General features: G+C 42.0%; 1 protein-coding gene across 3 annotated transcripts; it reads right to left on the bottom strand.

Moving 5' to 3' along the window:
• Window positions 1–10,175: 10,175 nt before the first annotated feature.
• On the bottom strand, window positions 10,176–20,650 carry igf2b (insulin-like growth factor 2b). 3 transcript variants are annotated; one of them, XM_062546471.1, is made up of 4 exons: window positions 20,635–20,650; window positions 16,868–17,018; window positions 15,274–15,455; window positions 10,176–13,715 (listed from the first exon to the last, which is right to left on the bottom strand). In XM_062546471.1, exons 2-4 carry the CDS (start codon window positions 17,007–17,009, stop codon window positions 13,479–13,481), a joined length of 561 nt encoding a protein of 186 aa, XP_062402455.1. In that variant the 5' UTR covers window positions 17,010–17,018; window positions 20,635–20,650; the 3' UTR covers window positions 10,176–13,478. The 3 variants fall into 3 exon arrangements, with proteins under 3 accessions (XP_062402455.1, XP_062402456.1, XP_062402454.1); XM_062546472.1 differs by lacking the exon at window positions 20,635–20,650 and adding an exon at window positions 17,844–18,048; XM_062546470.1 differs by lacking the exon at window positions 20,635–20,650 and adding an exon at window positions 17,224–17,982.
• Between the last annotated feature and the right edge of the window lie 1,239 nt (window positions 20,651–21,889).

Genomic DNA, 21,889 nt, shown 5'->3' with positions numbered 1-21,889 from the left:
CTCTTGAGATTTTGTGAATTTTATTACAGTGATGAAGCTTGTATAAACAGCAGATTATAACAATCTACTCCTAACCATGTAATCCATTCTCTTTCAACAGGCAAGCCCATCATCTGGAAGATAGAGGATGTCTGAACCCACAACTTGTAGAAGAGTGCTATAAATGTCAGGTACTATACAAAAAATAAAACAAACATTCTTATTTTATCACCTAACACCTTACCACGTACCACAAATTCAAGAGTATGGTTACTTTCTATGAGAATTACAGTATGTCATTGCTAATAACTTACTTAACAATTGTGTAGACAGCAAAAAATCATTCAAATTTCTTTCATAATTTAGTTAACTTCATATTCAATTACGTTTCCCAAAACATATAGGCTACTGTGATTAACTCTTATAAGCCTCACTTACTTGAAGACAAGGTTTGACATAATGCAGCTTCGCAAAATGTTACTGACAGTTTAGACCTAAACGCAACTTTTGATTGACATTCAATCTACATATAATGAAGGAACAATAACCTATATAGATTTAAAGTTTATTTATCTGTCTGGAACTATGTATACAGAGCACAGTAAGTCTTGTGAGGTATTGTGAATCAGAAGAAAGACTGACTGATAGTGAGTCAGAGTTTTTCTGTGATACGTCTGTCTAGCGTATCTGAGATAGGCCTATGTGACTCTAGTCTGTGATGCAACAGGAAAATCGGCACGAATGCAACAGATGTGGAACAAATGCTTTTCAAGTTGCATTGCTCACGCATGACCTTCTCATATGACGTAGGCCTACTGTACACTCAAGAGTCAATCTGAAGATCACACAACTGTGCTGAACTGATTAGGCAATTACACAGGAAATTAAATGTGAATAATATGAATAATGTGAATTTCAGTTCTATGGAATAGTTGCAACTCCAGTGAAAAAAAAAAGATCTCGCCTTTCTCATCGGAAAACAGTAGGCTATTCCTAAATGCTTCATGCGAGGTGATCATCGTGAAACGAGGACGGTTAGCATCCAAGACCACCCATTCATCTCAGGTCAACACACAATTGTGGTGTCTCGAACTTAACGTGTGATTGTTAGCATTAAGGCGGAGAAGAAATGCTCCCTTGTTGTCAATTTAATTTAGGAGACAGCGACTGTCAATTTCCTGCTGGTAGTTAAGCTAGCATTGCTAATGTACACGGCCAGTGACACAGTTTGGTGTTCCCCTCCCACTGGGCCTGCCTGGAGGTCTGTTGGCACTGACGTCAAGGAGGCAGATACCCAGAGAGACAAACACAAAGCTAAACAAGACGAAACAAAGCAGGAAATGTTTTTGCAGCATTTTTGTTAATAGCCTCTGTTGCAGTTGGCTGGTGATTCAGCTATTCTGGTAATGCCAATCTCTGTGCCGCACACACACACACACACACATGCTGCCTCCCATCATTAGTACGAGGATCTTGTGTGTGTGTGTGGCACAAACAGAACAGACGTTGTCATTTGCAATGTGCTAGTACTGTGGCAGCCTAGGCACGGAGGCACTTTTGGACGCAGTCCCGTCTGTATTACCGAAGCATTAAAGCGAAATTGACAGCCCTTGGGTGGAGAATGGCACAAGCGGGCAGGGCCGGCCTGCCAGACTCCTCAGAAGGTCTCAACAGGCAATTGTTTGGGGTAGCCAAATGGCACCAAATGCAATGTCCTTTTCAAGCAATTTCACCACAAATATTTGCAGCATTATTTGTTTGTCTGTGTGTGTGTGTGTGTGTGTGTGTGTGTGTGTGTGTGTGTGTGTGTGTGTGCCTGTGTGTGTGGATGTGTGTGTGTGTGGATGGATGGATAGAAGGATGGGAGGGAAAGGGCAGCACGTAAAGAGGGGATGAGAGATAGATGAAGTGCGGAAGCTCTTTTAGTTTGTTGACTTGGCGGTTGAACCAATCCTCCACGCGTGTGTCATTTCCCGACAGCGCTTGAAACCATTGCTTATTTTTCTTGTTTTAAGAGGACCTTGGGTGTCTGGATGTTCACAGTGACAAAGACGAAACTGTCTGCCCCTTCAGAAATAGCTAGGAACCACTGGTTGATTAAAGTAGTGCCCTGTTGGAATTGGGGAGATTTGTGGGAGGATATGGGCAGGAAACGAAAGCGCAGAGGCATGGCATGGCATGGTAAAAAACGGATGAGAAGTGAGTGGCATTGTGCAAGATGCTGGCATCAGCGGCTATGTTGATGCCAAAGGGCAACAAATCATTGACAACAGGCAGCATCTCTTTTTTTTCAGTCTGTCTTCCTCTAGACACTAACAAATACTACGAGGAATGAATAGAACAGAAACACATGCCACTGACTTGTAGTCACAACTTGGTCAGGAGAGAGGAAATGATTTATTTTGTTCAGATGTAGGGACAAGGACTGGGGGACAAAGGGGGAAAACAATCACACAGTTTATGTGGAAAACACAGCATGACTATTTGTCATGCAGGCTCAACTTATCTGAAAAATTCCATGGAAAACCATCTTTATTTCAGACTAATCATCGCCATGATTCCTATGTATCTGCAGTTCCAACGGATATTGTGAAAAGTAGAAGCCAGAAGGAAGACCTTTATACCATTGCTTCACAATACAATAGTGTGAAATCAAAAACAAAGCAGTCAGATAGAACTAAAATGGGTTTAAACTCTACTGCAAGATTCTATCTAGTCCATTTCTAATATCTTCTTAATACCGTAATTTCCCTACTATTAGCCGCGGCTTATACATTGATTTTGCAAAATTTCTCCCGCTATGAGGTTAAAACAGGGGGCCAGTTAATGTGGTGTTAATATGTTTTTTTTCTTTTGACTTGCATAAAACACTGTCCTGCGGCTTATACACAATGCGGCTTATATGCGGGAAATTACTGTATGTTTATTCACTGAAAAAACTTTACCCATTAGTTATTCTAAACACATTTACATACATATGCTTGTTCATCATGTATTAGTAAAGTAGGCTATAAATAATGCATCATAGTGTGCGTTGCTGATATAAGTCTATATAAGTATTTATAAACAGCCATGACTATTCATAATGTGTAGTAATGCTGTGGTCTAAGCCTCACACGTCTCAAACTACGAGAGTTTGCATGGAGTCAAACGTGGCTCCATAGAACATTTGGATGGCGACTAAACGTTTAACCAAAAGCGAAGATGTTATCAGTGCGAGAGGTGATAAATAAGCTTTATTATACTTTAAGGGATTATACTGCGGCATTATAGCACTTCATGAAAGGCCATCTTTGTATTATTGTTTCACACACATAAAACCAATGTGGAAAAGTTGCTCATAGTCTGCCATTACTTCTACAGTATTTGACAACCAGTCTTCACATCTTTAAAACTGGGGTGTCTTCAGTTGTTTTTGGAGACCATAGACTGGTCTTTTTTTTACTTATTCTGTGAGCTTTTCTGGCCTTTATTGATAGGATGTAGAGTTGATAGAATATAAGTAGGGGAGAGATCGGGAGTAGCATGACCTCAGGCTGGAAGCAAATCTTTGTCCTCATGTCCACCATATGGTATGGGATACAGTTACTGCTGTCATAATGTGACATTTTGGAATGTTTTTAACATTTTTGACATTCCAAGAACTGAACGACACATTACGACAACAGTCATAAACACCTAGCCTGACTCTCACCAGACCCTTGTAGTTCCGCCATGCTCCACCAGATCTGGCGAGGGTCAGGTTAATAAACACCACTACTGTGTCTTTAATGTGCATGACATGTGTTATGTTATTTTTATGATGGTTATATTTTTATGACGGTTATATCATGCCCCTTCAAATAAAGTGTTACCAAGTATTTTCCAGCTAGATCAAGCCTGTTATGCAGTCAAATTGAGATGTCACCACAATCTATTTTAACAAATCTAAGTAAACAAGAGTAAAATATGACAATACAAATTGACAGCAAAAAAAAAACAAAACAAAAAACACTTGTTGTGGTATTCTGAGCGAGGCGTACAGTGTGATGCTTCATGCCGCACATCCCTCTCTCAACGGCCTTGAAACAGATTATTCTAAAGGAATGCAACTGACTCCAGAGCTTCTGAAGAGAAGATACTTAATCATTAAAACAATTTAAGTCAAGATTTGGTCAACCACTCATCTATCCACCCTAAAAAAATATTGTATATGTCAACACTTAGTCAACAGATGTCAACAGAACAATTATTATCAGCCAAACATGGATGCTTAACCATCTTTAGAAAACATCAATAAAGGCCAATAAAATTTAAACCACTCAGAAATGAACAGTAAACACCAGTGAAACCAAGAAAAACAAACAGTGTCTACTGAACTCTGAGTGGAAAACAAATCATTGAAACCAAATGCCATCCTTAGTAAGAATAACAGCACTGCAGATTGTTTGGAATTTCTTTTCTCAATGAGGATGCGATTTGGAGAGAAATTTCTAAAAAGGTTAAGCATTAAAAACAGACACATTCAGCAGACATGCTGAATGAAAAACAATTATGTCACTGTGTTTTTCATTGCTAAAACATGGAAATTAAACCTGAATCATCCACTGGTCGATGTCATCTCATCACAAAGTCATTACAATGTTACCATTTAATAGTTATCTGTACCTGTCATTTTTTTTGACTGTTTGTGTTCTGGAGATAGCTTGTTCAAGAAACAGTATGTGACAATTTGGACATTTTGATGTATGCTTTTATACAGTTTTGGAATAAACGTCAAATTCACACATTTCACACGCTTTATGGTCATTTGAAGGACCACTGAGAGGGTAACTACGTGTTTAACAGTAAGGCATCATCAAGTTAGCGTGCTAGCCAGCTTTATCCGCTACTTTCTACTGGTGTTAGAGTTAGTTATAAAACTGTGGAAAAGGTGCAAAACTGGGCAATAAACACAAGAGACGTTTTCTCTCAGCGGAATTACTTTAAACTTTCTCTACTAGCATGCCTACCTATCTTTCAAAGTCAAAACCTTTTCAATATATTGGAAACAACTTTGTATTAATAGTTTCATCAACTGATTTTTGTATAATCCAATATACATCATTTCTCTCCATCTGCACAATATTGACATATCTTGGACTATTTGTTTCCAATGCCTCAACATGAAAGAGTGGTTCATAAAAAACAGGAAGTTTTAGAATACTTTCTCAGCAAAATGATACCTATATTTAATAGTGCATTGTGCCTACAAAAGCATCTCATTTTCAGATTTAGTGAATCAGCAAATCTCCCATTTTGAAATGGTGATCTCAGCACTGAGACACTGAGGCTCAATTGCAAACTTTGACAGTTCCACTGTAATTCTGTGTCTTAGATTTCCTTTGAGGTTCAAAGGTGAGATGAGGTTAGCCAGTGCATGCCAGTTCACCCAGAGGGCTTGAGGTTGTTCTTTTCCTGCTTCCTATGTGCTTCAGCATTTGTAGTGTTAATAAAGGCAATCAGATCAGGATGTTTTAGACATAAAACACTGAGGACATGGATGGGGTACCAAGGGGACGTATCAGTGATGCGATTAAAGAGGGTAGATTTTAATCTTCTTCATACTAAATGTCCTGATGTTTTGTTTGTTGTCACAATGTCCTGGGCTGGGCAGCAGGTGCAGATTTGCAATGTCAGCCCACCCCCCCCCCCCACCCCCCTTCACCACACCACACCACACACACACACACACACACACACACACACACACACACACACACACACACACACACACATCCACACACACACACACACACACACACACACGCACACACACACACACACACCTACACACACACACACACACACACACACACACACACACACACACACACACACACACATACACACACCTTGTTGTGTGTTTCATTGTCGTGTGAACTGCTGGCACAGGGAGTGGTAACATATCTGTTACCACTAATATTTGCATATCCAAGTCAACCGCAGCCATTAGATTAAAGTCAAATAAAAGATTTCCTGCTCGACTGGTCTAATTTCAATATCCGACATGAGGTAGAGGGAATCTCAGAATTCACGGTTGACAGGCAGCAACACACAAAGTTGTATCATTGCAGGGCTTGTTAAATAAGTGATAAAGATAATGATAAAGATCCTAATGTTTTTCAAAACAGAGCAATTAACTGAACTTTAAGTTTTAGTAGTCTGGTCTGATTTCAGACAGTGTGCCAATTGTCAACTGACCTTATCAACTGAGTTTTGTGGTAGATTCTTTTCCTTGACTAGTTTTTCATGCGTTTTTCAGATATGTACAGTATTACATCTGTATACTGTGTGTTGTAATTTAAGGCGCACAGAACATTCCAATACAAGAGGTCTGACAGATAATCTTGAGGCAACATAACATAACATTTTGGGAAATGATCTTATTCACCATCTCTACCATCTCTTAGCTCATTACTGTAACATCTTATCTCCAGATGTTTCACACCCTTTTTATCTTTGTGCGTGCAGTAACTCAGTCTAACGCAACCACTGTTAGCCTAGCTTAGCAGAGTTCATAGAGGAGGTTAGAATCCACTATATACTGTAGCTTCAAAAAGTGACAAAAGGACTTCAACATTTTCCTATTTACAATTGTGACTAGTGGGTTTACAATTTATACAAATGCTATTATAAAATGAGACACAGCAATTTTCTAAGCATATACTTGAAACTATATTCTCATACAGGAGAGGCACAGCTACTAGGGATTTGTAGAAATGCCACAGCTTTTCAGGTGCTGCATGCAAATTACTCTGGCCAAGTAACAGTGCTTTATCTGAACTAGATGTACCGCATGGTGGTACAAAATATGGAGGACCAAATGAAATGTTTGCGTAAAAGCCTACTGGGGCTACATACCCATCAAGTGTCATGTGCCCCGTTGTCACAGTGTCCCAGGAATTGTTGACCAAAAATTCAGGAAGTAGATGACAGGAAAAAAGTCTTTGACAATCACTGCATGACCGTTATGCTAGCTATGCTAGCTGCGGTCGTAATAAGAATATAGTTCCATGCATGCACTCAGAATCCCTGTGTCCCATTTACATTGGTATTTGTCTGTCTTTGTTGTGCTGTGTTTTTGGTAGTCTGTGTTTTCAGCAAGCATTTTACACTGATGCAAAACATGGCATTGTCGGACAAATATTTTGGAGTTGGTGAGTATACGTGACTGACCTTTTTTTGCCGTATTTACTCTTAAACATGCAACAACTTTGGACGAAAACATGCAAGTGGTGTGCAGTGTGCAGTGGCCTTGGGTGATGTGAAGCCTCGGCCCAGGCTCTGGCTCTGGCTGGATGTGCAGCTCAGTGTGAGCTCAGGAGTTAGTTGTGGTTGGTCGGACGCACGGGATGCTGGGAGGCCTCAGCCAAGTGCTTGAGCCAGGTTGGCAACAGGAGACAGAGGGCCCAGTGGTGGGGGTCTAGTCTCTCGAGACCCAAGCGTGCTCATGCATGCTTTGCCAGGACCCGCAGTGCCTCTAATTGCTCCGGTCTCCAATGAGGAGGGAAGAGGGGAGAAAGGGGGTCATATCCCAAACCCGCATTGACCTGAACAAAGTGTTCCTAAACACAGCAAACAGCAATGGCTTGAATAATAAGAGCACAACACTTTTCACTTTCTTTCTTTCTCTCTCTCTCTCTCTCTCTCTCTTTCTCTCTCTCCCTGTTGCTCTCTCTCTCCCTGTCTTTTTCCCCTAAAGCCTGATTTCATAATGAAATCAATTTCACTCCACATCCCCGCCTGTGTTGTGATTGTTAGAGCAGGACCACGGCATAAAGAAGAGATTGTGTTTCTTCACTGCTCCACAAACCGATCTAATTGTCAGTTCCTAATCAACCAGGAACTGCGAGAAGGGTTTCCTAATTATGTAACCATAGTTTCTGACTTGTGGACAATAGAGGAGCACTGTATTTTTGATGTGGAGTAAAATCATGTTCGGAACCAAGGTTGACTGGATGTATCGGTGTGTAAAGGGGGGAAATATGAGGACTTTCTACTCCTACCTCAACTAATTTTAACTCCCCCCGGGGTTGGAGATGACTGATGTCTCCAAACACCTACAGTAGGCCAACAAAACCATCTGGCTTCCAATGTTTAACATTCATATTTATTTTCTAACTGGCACCAGTCTATGCCAAGTATCATTTTAGCTTTACGTGAGCTATATAGAATCAGAAAGAGACACCAATCTCATTCAATACTCGTGGTTAGGAATTGACCCAGTGAAAGTCATGAAAGTTTGATGTTTGAAAAGTTCTTACTCAACAGATGACTCCATTGACCTGAGATGGGAGAGTTGCACTTGAAATATTTACGGTATCTCATAGAGATGGCTTATGGGAATACAATCTCACATGGAAGTGAGTAAATATTTAAAGCATGACATTGCTCTTAATTAAACAGGTCAGCATCTTGCAACATTTAAAGTATTTTTCTTTCTTTCTATGATCTAGGTGAAGTTTTTGCTTCCTTATTTCCTTATATGCACAAACTGATTTGATGTTGCAAATGCCTACCTTTCTGAGGGAAAACCATAATTCTCTAATCTCTGAAATATTGTATTTCTGACACCTAAGCAGTTGATGAGGACCTCTGTAACAAATATCATGCTTTTGGATGCTGGCATTGCCTTTAACAGTGTTGCCAGATGTACAATGATAACCATGTTTGCACAATCATTTTGTCCTCTGTTCAACTTTTGCCATAACAGGTACCCACCAATAATCTCCATAGTGAGGATAACTTGATAATCAATTAATAACAACACAATCATCAAGGGAAGCGTAGTAGCAGTGCTTCTTGAACAAAACAGCATGACTGACAGGTTCTTGACATGAAGTACAGTAAGCCTACAGTACAGGTAGCAATCAGGTGCTCTTGAAAATGTGCCCAACACATGGGTGTTGGTGTGTTATTAGTGAATGTTGACGCTCAGGGGTGTCCATAGTTGTGCATATGAGTAACTGTTGCCATGCAGATGTAGCACCTTTCTGCTTGGGTTGATCACTGATCTTAATATCACATATACACACAGTAAACTAACTGGTCAGGTCTAATCATCCACCTGCAGCACTGATATGATTGAGTATCGACAGTATTGAGCATCGACAGACTTCCCTTTTAAGCAGGGGTGTTATTTTAAGACAATTTGTTCATAGCAACCTCTCCATATATTGCTAACATAAAGGAGTCTGCTGTATGCATGTTTTACTGGGGAGTCTTAAATAGCATACACTCATTTCTAATACAGACAGTGTGCCAATTGGCAACTGACCTTATCAACTGAGTTTTGTGGTAGATTCTTTTCCTTGACTAGTTTTTCATGCGTTTTTCAGATATGTACAGTATTACATCTGTATACTGTGTGTTGTAATTTAAGGCGCACAGAACATTCCAATACAAGAGGTCTGACAGATAATCTTGAGGCAACATAACATAACATTTTGGGAAATGATCTTATTCACCATCTCTACCATCTCTTAGCTCATTACTGTAACATCTTATCTCCAGATGTTTCACACCCTTTTTATCTTTGTGCGTGCAGGATCATCCACCTGCAGCACTGATATGATTGAGTATCGACAGTATTGAGTATCGACAGACTTCCCTTTTAAGCAGGGGTGTTATTTTAAGACAATTTGTTCATAGCAACCTCTCCATATATTGCTAACATAAAGGAGTCTGCTGTATGCATGTTTTACTGGGGAGTCTTAAATAGCATACACTCATTTCTAATACAGCAGTGTACACACACACACACACATACACACACACACACACGCACACATACAGACACACACAAAGACACACTGCCAGAGGTCTTCTCTAGCGTGCAAAGCAGGCAGGGCTGTCGTGCAGCAGTTCCCTGGGAGCAAGATGGGTCAGTCACACTTTAAGTGCAACTTCTCTCGTTGGTACACTTTCACAGCACCAAAGATGCTAAAAGCTCCAGTAAGCGACTTCTGTGTGGAAATAGAGGTCTACTAAATGATTTAAACTGCATATCAGGTTTGAGATAAAAAAGAAAATGTGGCTTCACTCACTCAAACACACACACACACACACACACACGCAAACACACACACATACATGCACACACACACACACACACACACACACACACACACACACACACACACTCAGGACCAAGCACAATTACCATGAAGACTAAAGACTTTTGATAAAATGTTTTTATTGATATTAAAAATGAAAGTACATGAATTGTGCATTCGGACGTTCTAGCGTGCAGAGGTTAAAGTAATGAAATTGGCACAGGATGAGAAGGCTACCAACACTAAAATCTTGCCACTGAAAGGCAAAAAGAGATCCCTTCATATCAGCGAAAAAAGAAAAATAGGATTTCTTTGACGCCATTCAATTGAGTAGTAGCCTGTTCAAACACAACAAAAATGAATGCAGTCCTAGCAGTAGAACATACAAAGAAATATGTTGTAATGTCACTGGAAACATGGGATATCCTAATAATAATAATAATAATAATAATAATAATAATAACAATAATAATAATTGCACTGCTTTGTTATACAACTGTAATGGGACGACTGAACAGATGTAGCTATCACAGCTATTGTGTGGCCTAGTGGTGCAGAGCAGCTCGCCAATGACTTGGAGCAGCTGAGGTGCAGCTCAGCACGACAATGAGGACAAATAAGAGAACAGGTAGTTTAAACAGTATAGGACAGGACACAGGCTGGATACAGGCGCAACTCTTCTGGACCCTTAACGAGTCGTCAGGTTAAAAAAAACAAAAAAAAAAACAAAAACAAAAACAAAACAAAACAAAACAAAAACGGAATGAGCGTCGTGCAGCACGACAGATGCAGGTGGAAGGTGGTGGAACCACGAGTGTCTCTCTTGAATCTCTCCGGTAGACCACATTGTTTCCTGAGTATATCAACTGCTTAAGATGAGGATCAGTATGGTAGCCCTTCATCGAATCCACATGACGCGAGACGGGATGGGAGACAAGCCCATTCCAGGTTAAAGGCAGTTTATAACATTTGGGGCATGTCGTTGATGGGAAAGAGAGATTAAGAGAGATTCAGAGGAGAGTGGATAGAGAATGCTGACACTCTCTCTCTCTCTCACTACGTGGCAAATGCGCTGATCACCTCTATATGAGCTTAGGGTACGTATGAAAGGAAGCCTGACTAGAGTGGCTGGCTGGATATGGCCACGAGGCAACGAGGCAACGGTACGGTAGAGCAGAGATGCTCTTTCTAACATAAGGCCCTGTGCCGCTAACAGAGTATAGGTGCTGTCACCTGCCCATCGCTCATACCCAGCCACATACTGCACAGAGGAAAACACACACATCTCTCTACACAACAAAGTCGGCAAAAGATCACAAAGAAGAAGTAGGGAAAAAACAGATATACAGATACTATCACTGTCTCACCATGATTGATACTGAAGTGGTTTAAACTGTAGTGGGTTGAGTACAATCAATGTATACTTGGAATAGGTCTGTCTGGATAGTTGCTACTGCACAGGATGGAAGTCAGGCATTGAGTTTTTTTCCTCTCCATTTAGCAGTAACCCTATTTGGCAGATCACGGAGCCATGCAGAAAAGAGTATTCAGAATATGTGCCTATTTTTGTGACATAACATGCCTAAGCAATCCAGGCTACTGCTGCTGTTGAAATATTCATTTAAAATCGCTCTGTGGTAAACCACAAGGAAAAAAGGAAATATTTTTGGTACAAAGCATCTACAAAAAGCATTACAAGTAAATCGGGAAAAAAAAGAGAGAGCATATAAAATAAATCCGTCAGTTGAGCATCAGTGCTACGTATATTATTTGGACCAATTTTCATATATATTTTTATAACAAAATAAATAATGCCTTTATACAGTGCCCTTATTTGTATTTAAACAAACAAAAAAAGCTTTGCGGCTCATTACGCATGATACAGCTCAGACTAAAAGAATATAACATGACGTCCCTGGAAACTAATTATATATATATTTATATATATTCAAGTATTTGTTTTCAGGCAAAAGCATGTGAATACTACTGATATACATTAAAAATATATTGTTAGTTGACATTATTGCGTTTTTTCCCTTTGAAATTGAAATTTGTGCCTTTCTTCATAACTGTAAATAACATTACCACAAAAATCAGGAGAACAAAACCAAAACAGGAATGTCACGGTACCAGAAACTGACAGTTTTTTTTCTTTTTTTCCTTGAAACATTTCCATGATGTGGACAAAAAAAATGAATAAAAACAAAATAAAACAAAACAAAACAAAAAAACAAAACAAATAAAAACACAAACATCCCACTTGTTCCATGTCTTTTAAGGTTTCACTTCCTGAAGTGCAAGGTAAGATACTGGGGCGCAGCAGCACTAACAGGAAGTATAGTCCATTCGCAGACGTGACGTCCTCCCCTCACTTTCCCACAGTGCACTGAGCTCGCAGGCCTCCTGGGAGCAGCCGGGACCAGAAGCATGGCCTGGTGTGTGTGTGTGTGTGTGTGTGTGTACCACAGCACCAGAAAGCGCCAACGCACCACCACCACTGCCACCGCAAACAATAACTTCCCCTCTCTCGCTGGTTCAGCCTATAGACCCTCCTCCTTCTCTCTCCACTTCTTTTTTTAAGAGTCACACTTTCCTTAAAACGGAAAGTTTTAATAACTATTCAAAGAAAAAAAAACGTGCTTCAATCTCCTCTTCTTATCGTTCGTCCCCAAAGCTAGCACCATGACATTTTTTTGAGCTACACGTTCATAGTCCATAAAAAAATAGTGCCTTTTTTTATTTACTTAACAAGAACTTTGACGTAATCCGTGGCAATGTGCAATTTGCAGACTCTTTTCTGCTTTTTGTTGGTGATTACAAGGTGCTGGAACAGGAATCTAATTTTACAAAATAATTCCTTACAGTGTGGATGTTCCTTTATAGTTTAGGTGCAAACTAATCAGAAGAAGGACTAAAAAGAGATACTTTTGTCTTGGGAAAAATTGTGTGGAATGGATTCTTTTCATGCTAAGCACATTCTGGTGTCCTTGGAAATCACAAAAAACATCAAAAAGAAAAAAAGTCTCATCTTGACACTTGCAGGCCATACAACTTTTCCGTCTTCCTTTCTCTGTTGCTCTTCTTGAAGGATCCACCTGAATTGCATTCAGCCTTAATTCCACGGCTAACTCTTTATTCTCTTGCTTTGCTGTTGTTGTTGTGTCCTTTTGTGTTTTGAATGACAGAGGGCGAACAGAGATGGGGGAAGAATGTGAGCATGTACGTATGGGTGGGGTGGGGTGGGGTGGGGTTCGGGGGGGTGGGGTCTCGAGCTTGGGGGGTGACAGGGAGGAGAAAACTGCCACCGAGATGACGTCAGAGACAAAGCTTTAATCCTCTAGTCTGTTTTTTTTTCTTCCTCTTCTTTTCAAACTCTTCTCCTGTGCAAACGTTTCCCAAAAAAAAAGCAAAAAAAAAAAAAACTCATTTGTGGTTGACATACTTTTCCGTGTGCATGAGGACCGGAGGCAGTTTGCTGGGAAGCGTGATGAGGGGTCGGTGGAACAGTGCCTGCTCCTGGGCCTTGATCCGCTCCGCCTGCCGTCTGAACTTCCGGGCTCGCAGGATGGCCGGGACGCCCCTCCGGAGGCGCTGGGCAGCCTTGCGCTGCCACACGTCATATTTGGAATACTTCACGGTCACATGTTTTCTTGGGACTTCCTGCGAATGGTCCAAGCCCCGTACCGGAAGAGAGAAGCAACAAAAGGGGAAGTTGGATTAATACAAGTTCTAAGTACACGTATGCTTTATAGATCTACGGATATCTTTGCAGTCACAATAATGGCATGTTAGCATCTCCCGTTAGGTTTGCCAATACTGAGAATGGGTTGGCAGTGAGGTCCCTCTACATGTTTGACTGTACGGCTTTACGTAATTCACATACAGTATAACTCAAAAGCTTGCCTTGTCCACTGATAGTACAGATATGTATAAGGGTTTTGAAGACCAATGGTTAGTATGTATATCAAGGCATACCAGGCACCTTATAGTTGTCTAAATATAGCTTATGTCCTCCCTCTGTCTTTTCTTTTGGCTTGTTGTTTAGGTGCTAGTAGAATGTTCTCCCTGACAGTGATCCCAAATTCCTTGGGGGTTACATAAGTGCACAGGTCTTTTGGTGAGGCTGTACTAAAACAAACTCCTCGCTGACCCCAACTTCAAACAATTTGGGGTAATGGTGACAGCCAGGTTCCCAAGCCCTCTGACAGTATGTAGGCGAGACCGGTCATTGTTCTTGGACTGAAACCCCTTCCCAAACCCCCCTCCTAATACACATGCACCCACACACACACACACCACTATCAACATCGTAAACACATTCCAGCTCAAAACCTCTTTTCCTGGCCAGCAAGTCCCTCAAACAGTGGATTCAGGCTTGAAAGGTCCCCCAAGGGAGAAAGAGAGTACTAGGATTTATGCGGCAAGAGCACTTCTGGTGAATGCCTGCTTTCATCCTGTCCCTTAGTAGACAGCCCAGTGAATGTGGGTCTCCTCAGCCCAACCCCAGATCAATTGCCGTGTTTATTTCTTTCGATCTCTTCACAGCCGCTTCAGGGGCTTAGGAACAGCTGGCCGACAAAGTTGTCAGCGCTTGAACGAGTTTCCACGCCAAGAGCTTGAGACCTTCTTAATGGAATGAGAGTAATGCTTCTTTTGGGGCTTTGCGTACACTAATGACATCATTTAAAAAGCATTTTCCAGGCCCTGACAGCTTCGCAGAGGATCTGCACTATATATAAAAGCTTCTGAACAATCAGTGTAACATGACAACTGCTGACCGGAAAAGGAGCGCGGCCTTGCATTTGTTGCAAGTTGTTTACTGCTGGAGTTTATGTTTTTGGAAGGCAAAACCCTCTGAAGTGCATGTCAACCACTAGGGTCACAAAGGCCATCCTTCAGACATGAGCAGACAGCGACCTGCCTGTGGAATCCTGACGTTGACCCCTGTGGAAACCTCATGTTGACTGCCTCTCAGTACGCTCCTGAGTCACACCGTTTTTCCGAACGAGTCAGCACTTTTTACGCAGGGACGACAATAACTTGCTTAGCACCATGGATTTTCGTGTGATAAACACACTTGCATGTCTTTCTATTAGATCCCGCATGCTAAATCCACCTGCGCTCAGCACACAATGAGGTGCAGGAGGGCTCGATTGCAGGTTAGATAGGTGTGTGTGTGTGTGTGTGTGCGGGCGAGAGGTTCTCACGGACCACCTACCGGTTTTAGCACTGGCAACACTGGTATGACCTGAAGAGATGTCGCAGAAACGTCCCTCTCCGACTTGGCGGGCTTGGCGCAGTATTGTTCTAGAAGGAGAAGGTCACAGCTCCTGAAGCAGCACTCTTCTACGATCCCTCGGCCCGGGGAACGTGACCTGGTATTCCTGATCAGTGGTCTACCTGTAGAGCAGAGAGGGGCGGACAACGGTTAGGCAACGACGCGCTATTGGACAAAGAGCAGCTGATGTGTCCCTCCATGGCACACACAGATGTCCCTGTGGGACCGGTAGATTGATGTGGCTTCTTTTGTCCAAGGGCAAATCAATTGTTTGATCCGTGCTGCCTGTCTGTGTCTTTGTTTGATCTGACTGTGGTTGCTTTGGTAGTATTACAAGAAATGTTTAATGGGACACATGCACCAAACACATCAAGAAGATTCTTAAGGTACAAACATTTTAGACAATGGCTTTACAGAAAATATTGGTGGGACATAATCTCTCTTTCCCCTCTATCTCTCCCCTGCTCCCTTGCTTTGAATGAGTAAATAATCAAAATGGAGGATATCCTTTGACCTTGTCCCCTTGCCAGCTCAGCAGAGATAACGAGAGCAAGGTAGAGAGACACAAGAACAAGGCGAGATGGGACAGGCATTGATAGGTACAGAGTGGGGAGGTAGAGTGAGGGGTCAATATCCTACAGTGTAGGCAAAGAGAATGGGGGGGGGGGGGGGGGGGCTGCACTGTAGCAGTCTCACACTTTCTTGTAAGAAAACAAATACGTATTAAATATTAGGGGTAGCTAGGCAAGCCAAATTCGTTAATCATCTCATTGAATAGGGCAGCTAGAGAATACAATAAAGTGCTTGTTTGTCAGCAAAGAGTGAAAGGTATCAATGCATGTGCTGTTTTGCTCCCTAAAACGAGGCTGAATAAGGGGAATCCTAAAGGTGGTTTCACCTTGTGAAATGGTGTTAACAACCATGCATGTCAATGAACCGCTGCAATTAACACCACTACCCTGTACAGTTTGGGACTATTGTTATGCCACTGTGACAACACAACTGATAAATAGTATTGGTAGTAATGATGGGCTAATGGTAACTCCGACTACTATCACTCCTCTGACTAGACAAACAACTTTTCAATTGAGCGTAGCCTGGGAACATTTCTGGGGAGCTGAATGGAATGCCGCTTGGGTGCTATTACTTTCCCTGGCGGAATGTGCAAGTAAACAAACAGGCCATTGTGGCTCGTTCTGCGGAGCGCGCGCGGCCCTTTCATATGCAACGGGAGAGATATAGGCAGCAGAATGCGCGCAGTCAGCACTCACACAGGCCGGCGTCTTGGCGAGCGCAGCCCGATGGTCGTGCTCAAGCTAACTGCGCAACTCAACACCAGCCACTGACCGAGCAGGTCGACACACAGACACACTCTCTCTCTCTCTCACACACACACACACACACACACACACACACACACACACACACACACACACACACACACACACCTCTTAGCATGCACCCACATGCGTAATTGTACATACTTGCTTTCAGAAAAACAACATCAGTCAATAGTAAGAACATGTCCACCTACTGAAGTAGAAGCCCCTGTCTTCGCACACAAACTGCAGCGCATCCACCAGCTCCCCTCCGCAGAGCGTTTCTGACGACGCGACTTCTACCATGTACAGTGTGAGAGCCAGGGCGCACACCAGCATCCGTCTAGGAGTGGACATCCCTCTGATCTGGAGAGAAAAAGAAACACGTTAGGCTACAATATATGCCATAAAACGCATCCACGACAGTGCCGAGCTCATTAAACTGAAGCATTGTGAGACTTTAATGTAGGCTACAGTTAAACGACAATGACAGATTAAGGTGGAAAGCAGAGATACAGGAAAGGCAGTTAAACTTGGCTGTAAAGTCCGTGAAACTCTCTTCAGCATTTACTTTAAGGTGACTCCTCTCTTTCTGCAGTTTAAGTAGTCTGAGCGAACTCCACAATCCAATATCCATGTTCTTGCTCCTCTTTATTGCACCTCTGGGAAATGATTGTTTGTAGAGGGGCGACTTTTATCTGCGATGTCCCGCTGTCTTACACAATGCACAACAAGTTGCAAGACTAGCTGCTCAATACTCATCTATCTTAAATCTTCCGACTCAGCATTATGAGCTGAGCTCTCTTCTGGCTCCCCGCCTCTGAACACAAGCAACCCCCACAGTGCCTATGCCCCCTGGCGGTCAGCCTGCTCGCCGGATTGTCCCGAGTTCAGAGTAGGGACGCTCCAATAGACCAATAAGCCACTTCTTGAGAAACCTCAACCTCAGAAGCCCAACACCGACGTGCATCTCAACTGTCAGTTGGGGATCCAGTCGGTTAAGGCACGCGTGTTGTTTCCCTTCTGCATGTGCCACACGGTTCAATTACAATCACGAGCAGATTCAATCATAAGCTGTTTTGTCATCAGTGACTACTCTATTTATTCGTCTAATAAAGAGAGTCTATGTAACTTCCTTTGTCACCGTGGCTTTACAGCTGTCTCTAAAGAGAAATTAAGAGAACATCTTACCTTGCAAGACCCCGTCCTTAGGCAGGTGTGGCATACTGAGTGGTTGCCTTGTTTGTGTTGTGCCTCCATGTCAGTGCTCAGGGTGGTAAATTGTATTTGGTAAGAAAAAAGATTTGCAGGTGAATTGACTATCCCAGCTGCCGAGGCTACGTGGAGATGTTGTATGAAGCTGTCCCAGTAATCAGGCGACAGGCAAAAGTTCTCAGCGAGAAGTATTATATACCAAAACCCGCCCCTTCACCCCCCACCTCCACTCTATCCCTTACCTCCCACCCCCATCCCTTGCGCATGTCTGCCTGAAGAGGTTACCGGCGATGAGAAGTGGTCCATGAATCTAAGAGTCATGCCAAAAAAGCGATTAAATGTTTAGCTCACTTTTAGCATCATTGTTGTGTCAAAAGCTGATGAAAGGTAAAGTGTCGGGAAACTTGAACGGAACAAGACAAAGATGTGTTCAATTCCGATTGGTCCAGTGGATGTTATTACCTTGGCGTGTCTCAGGGGGGAAAGTGTATCTGACAGATCTCGCACACTGAGACCACTGGGTGATCAAGACGCCTAAATCTTCCATCGTTGTAATAATGGTCAACGATCAATCGAATTACTCTCAAATGTGAAGGGGTTAACATAGGCTACCACTTGTAGGCTACATGATGAATACATCTATGCGTTTAAATAGGATGTCGAGGACGAAAGACCGACGATGAGGTCATGGTCTGCGACTTCCCAATGGATCAAATTGGGCATCATGCTTTTAAACATCACGTTTTTTTCCACATTATTATATGCTGGCACTTTAATGATCTTTCATCTTGAGAAAAGGAAATTTTCCAATATTTTTTTTTTACAAAATTCATATAAATTGCTGGTAGTGAGCAGGCGAGTAAAATATTGTAATAATCAAAATCTCTTTCACAACATGCAGGTTTACAGCTTTATTCCAGGAACAGTTGAAATTGAGACTGCCCCCTTCTATCTTGTGTAATTATGCAGATGTCATGCATTTAGCAATATGTTTGACTTAAGCTTTACTGAAAAAGACTGAAATGTATATTTGGCACAATTACAAAATATGAAACTTTCTGTCTGATCATAAGCAATGAGAAGTCCCTCTGGCTTTAAATGCTATTTCCAAAAGCCATTCCACTGAAGGTTTCTGAAAAACCTAGCTATATATTAAGGTAGCGGTGTAAAGCAATACTATAGCCTATACATGAGATTAATGAATCTAGGATTCTGCGGGTGTAAAGTTTCTGACAGTGCATTAATTATTCCAGAAATGGACATCCCCGCCTGGACACACTAAAAGGAGATGGGATCCCATGGGGGGAAGAGTCTGGCAGAAAAAAAAGACATGCTACCATATAGCAGCAACTTACAGTAGATTGCCACCTAGATCTATCTGATATAAGAAATCAAAGTAAAGCATCAGACAGCATGTTAAGATCTGGCACCCTACATCATTTGTAACTGTATATTTAGATGCTAGCAGGAACCCTCTTCTAGATGCTCAAGAGAGTACTGGTGTGCTATAACACAAGGATTTGACAGCAAATTTGCCTTTGTGCATAGGCTACTTATCATTTGGATATTGGTATGGGGGTTATAGAAACACCAACATACACACACACACACACACACACACACACACACACACACACACACACACACACACACACACTGATTTGATAATGACTACATACTTCCCTCATGATTATCTTCTGCGTATTTTGGTTTGGTATTTGGTGCAAATAATGAGCAGATGGGGGAATTCGGTAATTTATCAAGTAATTACTTGTCGACACCCATTAATTCTCTGAGTATCTTTGTCCCATTAGAATGTCACTAAAGACAAAAAGACCAACATTTGCCGTAAGACTGGAGCCACGAAAAGCCAGACATGCATGTGGTGGAAGCCACATAAAGTGAACTCGATCTAAAAGTGAAGCCATGGTTATGTAACACTGCGCCCTATAGGACTACAGCCCACATATCCCTTATTCATCCATCTTCTCAAGGCACTTAGCATATGGGCCCCAAGAAATCCATGGGTGGGTGGACTAGCAAAGGATGACCAAGTACCTATACTACAGCACCTGGCATAGCCTACACCGAGATGTCAAATGGTGTATGACTTCATTATTCAATCTCCACTGATAGTGGTGGTTGTGCCAAGGTATGGGGTCTTTGAGGAGACCAAGGGGTTTCAACTTAAAGGTTTACATGTGCGGTCAAATTCCTACTATAGCTCAGTTATGAAGTGAACTCTTGGAGGTTAAATAAGAGTTCGACAGAAACCGTTGTTTTGAACTCTACAAGTCTGCTGAAGTTGATGTGTCTTCTTGGGGCCATTACATTTGCTCTTCACCTTCATAGATACATAATCTTGGCGAGGAATGACTACTTAGTCAGTGGCAGTAAGTTTTAAAAGTTAATTGAATGTTGGAATAACAGAAACTACTGGGATTACTTACCCAGACAGATCTGGATCAGTCCCTTTACTTGTTCCTCTGATATCTTACACAAGAGTTGATGGACGTGATAACGACTTTGCATGGCGGTTGTGGGCTATTTTATTATGTGACAGGAATTCGAGATGGTCAGAGCGAAGGACATGTTCTGATGTCCCAAATGTTACATTTCTTCATGCAAGATGGACCCATCTTTTCAGACGACCATTGGATATTAAATGCACACCCACGAGATATGTGGCCCATTATGCCTAGTTAAGAATCACATAATCAGAGATGGTTACAAATCACTGTGAAAAGAAGTGGGATGATGAACTCACAACTCTAGCTGTCACAAGAGACCACTGGAGAAGGCTGGATAATGAAGGGATCCGTTTAGCCTACATACATAATAAATGCGAGGATTTACCGTAAGCGCAACCTCAAAGACATCAAAACTTTCAGCGGGGTCCACGAATCGCTAATCAATCAAAAGGAGCAGGAAATCCTTATGGCCTGGCATGAGCCGCTCATGAATCATTCACCGGTTCATACGCTGAACCGCATTATGATTTATCAGCGTTGTCATCTTAACTACATCCGCCAAAAGGAGCAGTGAGTTCAGCTCACTACGCAGACTTTGGCACTGTGGGTAGGCAAAGCTATTTTCACTGGTGAACTGGCTTGTCTGTCTGACAGTGTCATGTCACGCTATGACCGTACATCGAGTTTATTCATTACCTGTGTTTTCCTTATTTGCCTTCATCAGTTGACAAATTCAGCCTTTGGCCTACATAAATGCGCTTACGACATTAGGCGTGTAGAATACAGCGAAACATCAGCCGTTACTTGCATCTTAACTATTGCACAAGTCGCGCAATTATGTGAAGGAAATCATGTTCTATAAAAACATGGACCTTGCAGTCTTTGTTTTCTGTAAGTCAGCTATTTTCATGCACAATGACAAATTAAATGGTGTTACGATGGGTTATCTACTTGGCTCACTGCTGGAATGTAATTTTAACCTAGGTTACTTATTTGCAGACGCTGCCATCTAGTGGGTATAGTTGTGGACAACGTTAACTGAACAGAGTAAAACAGGATTTTGTTTCAGCTTTCAGGTTTGTCTTAGTTATACAGACCTTTTAAAAACTCAAATACAGTTGACCCTGCAAGTCCTCGTGTGATTGGCTCAGCCACGCGTTTCGCTTCAGATTCTGGGAAGGAGCTGACCTGTTAGGTCTAGCCTATTACAAAAGCCTGTAGTACTAACAGGTCAAATCTGAAAGTGATTATAGCTATTCTATCTCTTCGAGTGAACCATTGATTCCTTTACATTGATTTACCAGGGCTCGTTTTTGAACGTGGAGACACATCCTGACGTCCAAGGATATCTGAACTCCCCTTGTGCATCTACAATGGGTAGGCTACAACACCAGAGCCCCCCAGTGGAGACTGTTTTGAAGTGCCTCAGAAAAGATACTGTGCCTACCATGCAATAGCCAGGATCATCCAGGCTCGCACCCCAGATAAAGGAGAGTAAAATAAATTGTTAAAAAAAAAAAATGTGCTGGAGTTTTTTATCTTGGAGTTTTA

This window comes from Sardina pilchardus, chromosome 10 (assembly GCF_963854185.1).
Source record: "Sardina pilchardus chromosome 10, fSarPil1.1, whole genome shotgun sequence".
In the NCBI taxonomy this organism is placed as follows: domain Eukaryota; kingdom Metazoa; phylum Chordata; class Actinopteri; order Clupeiformes; family Clupeidae; genus Sardina; species Sardina pilchardus.
The sequence above is the reverse complement of the archived record's forward strand: the minus strand, read 5'-3'. Positions and strand labels throughout refer to the sequence as shown.